Source organism: Arachis ipaensis, chromosome B10 (assembly GCF_000816755.2).
Source record: "Arachis ipaensis cultivar K30076 chromosome B10, Araip1.1, whole genome shotgun sequence".
Taxonomy (NCBI): Eukaryota; Viridiplantae; Streptophyta; class Magnoliopsida; order Fabales; family Fabaceae; genus Arachis; species Arachis ipaensis.
In genome coordinates, this window is record NC_029794.2 from 115,254,359 (window position 1) to 115,257,788 (window position 3,430).

The following is a 3,430-nucleotide window of genomic DNA, read 5'->3' on the forward strand; positions in this document are numbered from 1 at the left end:
TGAACTTGTTCATGTGTGATTTTTTAGTTAGTTTTTGTTCAAATTTGAACTAATTTCGGTTCATTTGTAAATTAACTGATGTTCACTTAATGCTGCTGTTAAGTATTGGCCAAATGTTTTATTTCTTAAGAAATTTCGGTTCATTTCTTAGTTTAATTTAGGTTCATTTGGTTTTGTTTTACTTGAATTTGCTGAACTTATTCATGTGTGGTTGTTTAGTTAGTTTTTGTTCAAATCTGAACTAATTTTGGTTCATTTGTCAATTAATTGAGGTTCACTTGATGCTACTGTTAAGTATTGACCAAATTTTTTATTTCTTAAGAAATTGCGATTCATTTTTCAGTTTAATTGGTTTCATTTCACTTGAATTTGCTGAACTTGTTCATGTGTGGTTGTTTAGTTTGTTTTATTTAAATCTGAACTAATTTCGGTTCATTTGTTAATTAATTGAGGTTCACTTGATGCTGCTGTTAAGTATTGACCAAATTTTTTGTTCCTTAAAAAATTTTGATTCATTTCTCAATTTAATTTTGGTTTATTTATGAGTGAATTGAGGTGCATTTAGTCTCGTTGTTATGCAAATTCAAAATTCCTTCTCCTCATCTTCTATTACTCTTTTTTTTTTAATTTTTTCTTCTTTATCTTCTTCTTATTTTATTTTGTCATAATTCTTCTTGTTTCACTCTCTTGAGAGGAATAAAATAAAAAAAAAAGAGAAGAAAAATCAAACAAAAAAAAGAAAAAAAATATATAATGCTGCAGAATTATAAAGGAAAGGAGGAGAAAAAGAAAAAAAATGGAATAACAACAGCAACAACAAAAAAATAACGATGGGAAAAAACACGCGAAGAGAAAGGAACGCAAAAAAAAAAGGAAGAAGGAGGAGGAGAAGAAGGAGAAAAAGGAAGAGAAGGAGAAACGCAAAGAAGAAGACGGCGACAATGATAACATAAAGCCCCAACATAAATGATTTGGTTGAAAGAATGGCGTGTACACTTATAATTACGATCTTTTGGTGAGAATAATTTTTATGATTAAACTTAGATTACAGTAATACTTGAGTTCAATGTTGTCAGAACCGGACCGACCCGGCCGGTCGGACCGGAAAACCGATGAACCGGTGTTATAACCGGTCCGGGCGAGACATATAACCGGACAAGGAATCAAACCGAAATGACCCGGATTGAACCGGCCGGGTTTAATAAGAACCGGAGAACTGGCGGGTTTCATTTAACCTGGGCCGGTTCGAACCTTTTTTTTTTCCTTTTTGCTGGAAACGACGTCGTTTCCTAATAAAAATTAAAAAAAAATAATAAAAAGAGCTGCTGCTGAAACTAACCCTAGCCTCCATCCGTCTCATACCCTCATTCACTGCATCCATCCCCTGTTTCCCCCTTTCCCTTCCCAAACGGTTACTTTGGCCATGAGAGCTGACAGCCGAGAGATAGAGAGTCTGCTACTCTGCTTCAGTTCGTCACCGGCGCGGAGACCCAGCAGCCAGCAGCCAGCAGCTTCAGCCAGAGTTCGTGCGCCACTCACCACCGTGAAGAAGCAGTCGCCTCCTCGTCGCCTACTGCCTCCAGGTCGTCAGTCGTGAGTCGCCACCTCCTGTCTCCCTCTTCTCTGCTCTGCTCGTCCCTCCATCCCTCCAGGGTCCAGCCGTCCAGCCGTCCAGGTATGTAGTTTTAATTTTTTCATTTTTTGAAGTTAATTTTCAATAAGTTATTACTAAACGACTACTGAATACTGATAGTTAGAAACTTAGAATTAATTGATTATTGTAGATTGATTATGTATGCTGGTTTCTGTTTGATTTCTGTTAGAATTTACCCAAATTGGTTGTTCACATATGTTTGATACTTTGATTTCTGTTTGATTTTTGTATGTTGGCAATACTTCCACATGTTTTTCTGTTTGATTTTTGTATGTTGCCATTACTTTCACATGTTTTTCTGTTTGATTTAGTACTGATAGTCAGAATTAATTGATTATTGTAGATTGATTCTGTATGTTGGCAGATGAGAACATGAATATTGTTTGGTGTGTGGAAAACAGGTGACTTGATAGTATGTCCAGAAGGAACAACTTGTAGGGAGCCATATCTATTAAGATTCAGCTCATTGTTTGCTGAGTTGCTGATGAAATAGTTTCTGTGGCTATGAATGCTCATGTCAGCATGTTCTATGGGACCACAGCGGCAGGCTTGAAGTGTTTGGACCCATCTTCTTCTTCATGAATCCTTGGCCATGTTACCACATTCACATTATGTTTATTTTCGTATTACTACTTATTTTTAGGATTTGAGACTTAATGTTTATTAAAATACTATTGAAGATATGTTTTTTAACTGTTAATTTTTAAGTTTTTAGCTATTTTATACGTTTTACTTATGTGGGACCGGGTTAACCGGTTCAATCAGTGACCCACCGATTGAACCAGTAACCCAATGACCCAGTAACCTGACAGGTTCGATCACCGGTTCGGTTCTGACAACTATGCTTGAGTTGCGTAGCAATCTGTTTACTCTAACCACTAGGGAACATAAGAAAATAACCAAGCACCGAACCACAGGCTGCTTTCACCCATTAATCAAAACATTGGAATGAGATTAGTCGCATAACTGCAGACGATTTGACAGAAAGAGGAATCAAAAGAATGATGAAGCTAGGGGACGACGAACTCAGCTTAATCCTGAGCCATCTCCAAGACCCCCATGATAGAACCTCCTTCTCGGAAGTCTGCAAGCGCTTCCTCACAATACACGCTCTCACACGAACCTCCATTCGTCTCATCGAACCAGATTCCCTCCATTCTCTTCTCCCGAGGTTCCCCAACCTCACCCACTTCCACTGCTCCGCCCCTCTCTCCGACAATAACCTCCTTTTCATCTCAAAAACATGTCCCAACCTCAAAACTCTCAACCTCTCCTTTCGTCCCTCCTCCCTCCACCGCCGCACCTTCCGCCACTTCTCCCACCGCGCCATTTCCTCCATCGCTTCTCGATGCCGCCTCTTGTCCGCGGTTTCACTCCGTCGGAGAACCGGTGTTGCTGATGCTGGTGTCGCCGCGATCTGCGCCGCTTCGAACCACCACCTGAGACACCTAGACCTGGGGCGGTGCTCCCTCGTGGGAGACGGCGCGCTTGAGGCGATCGGGCGCTTGAATTCTCTCCAAGTTTTGAACTTGGAGGGTTGTTCGTTGGTTACGGATCTTGGGTTAGGGTTTTTAGCTTCTGGGCCATTGACCAAAACTCTCAAAGTTTTGGTTCTTGTGGAGTGCGATAGAATCACCGACACTGGGGTTTCCAATTTGAAAAGTTTTTCCTCTCTGGAGGAGCTGAATCTTGCGGAGTGTGGGCCCAAGGTGACGGATGTTGGTTGCGTGGCGGTTTTCGAGGCGGTTACTGGGCTGAAAAAGGTGAATTTGTCAT

General features: G+C 40.6%; 1 protein-coding gene across 2 annotated transcripts in view; it reads left to right on the plus strand.

Moving 5' to 3' along the window:
• Positions 1,833-3,430, plus strand: part of LOC107624212 (F-box/LRR-repeat protein 3) — a 2,315-nt gene continuing 717 nt past the window's right edge. The window contains exons 1-3 of one of the 2 annotated variants that reach the window (XM_021113255.1): positions 1,833-1,885; positions 2,335-2,934; positions 2,965-3,430. In XM_021113255.1, coding sequence (XP_020968914.1) covers positions 2,656-2,934; positions 2,965-3,430 — 745 coding nt within the window. In that variant the 5' untranslated portion in view covers positions 1,833-1,885; positions 2,335-2,655. Of the gene's footprint in view, positions 1,886-2,334 lie in introns of both variants that reach the window. The other variant, XM_016326695.2, reaches the window with a different exon arrangement.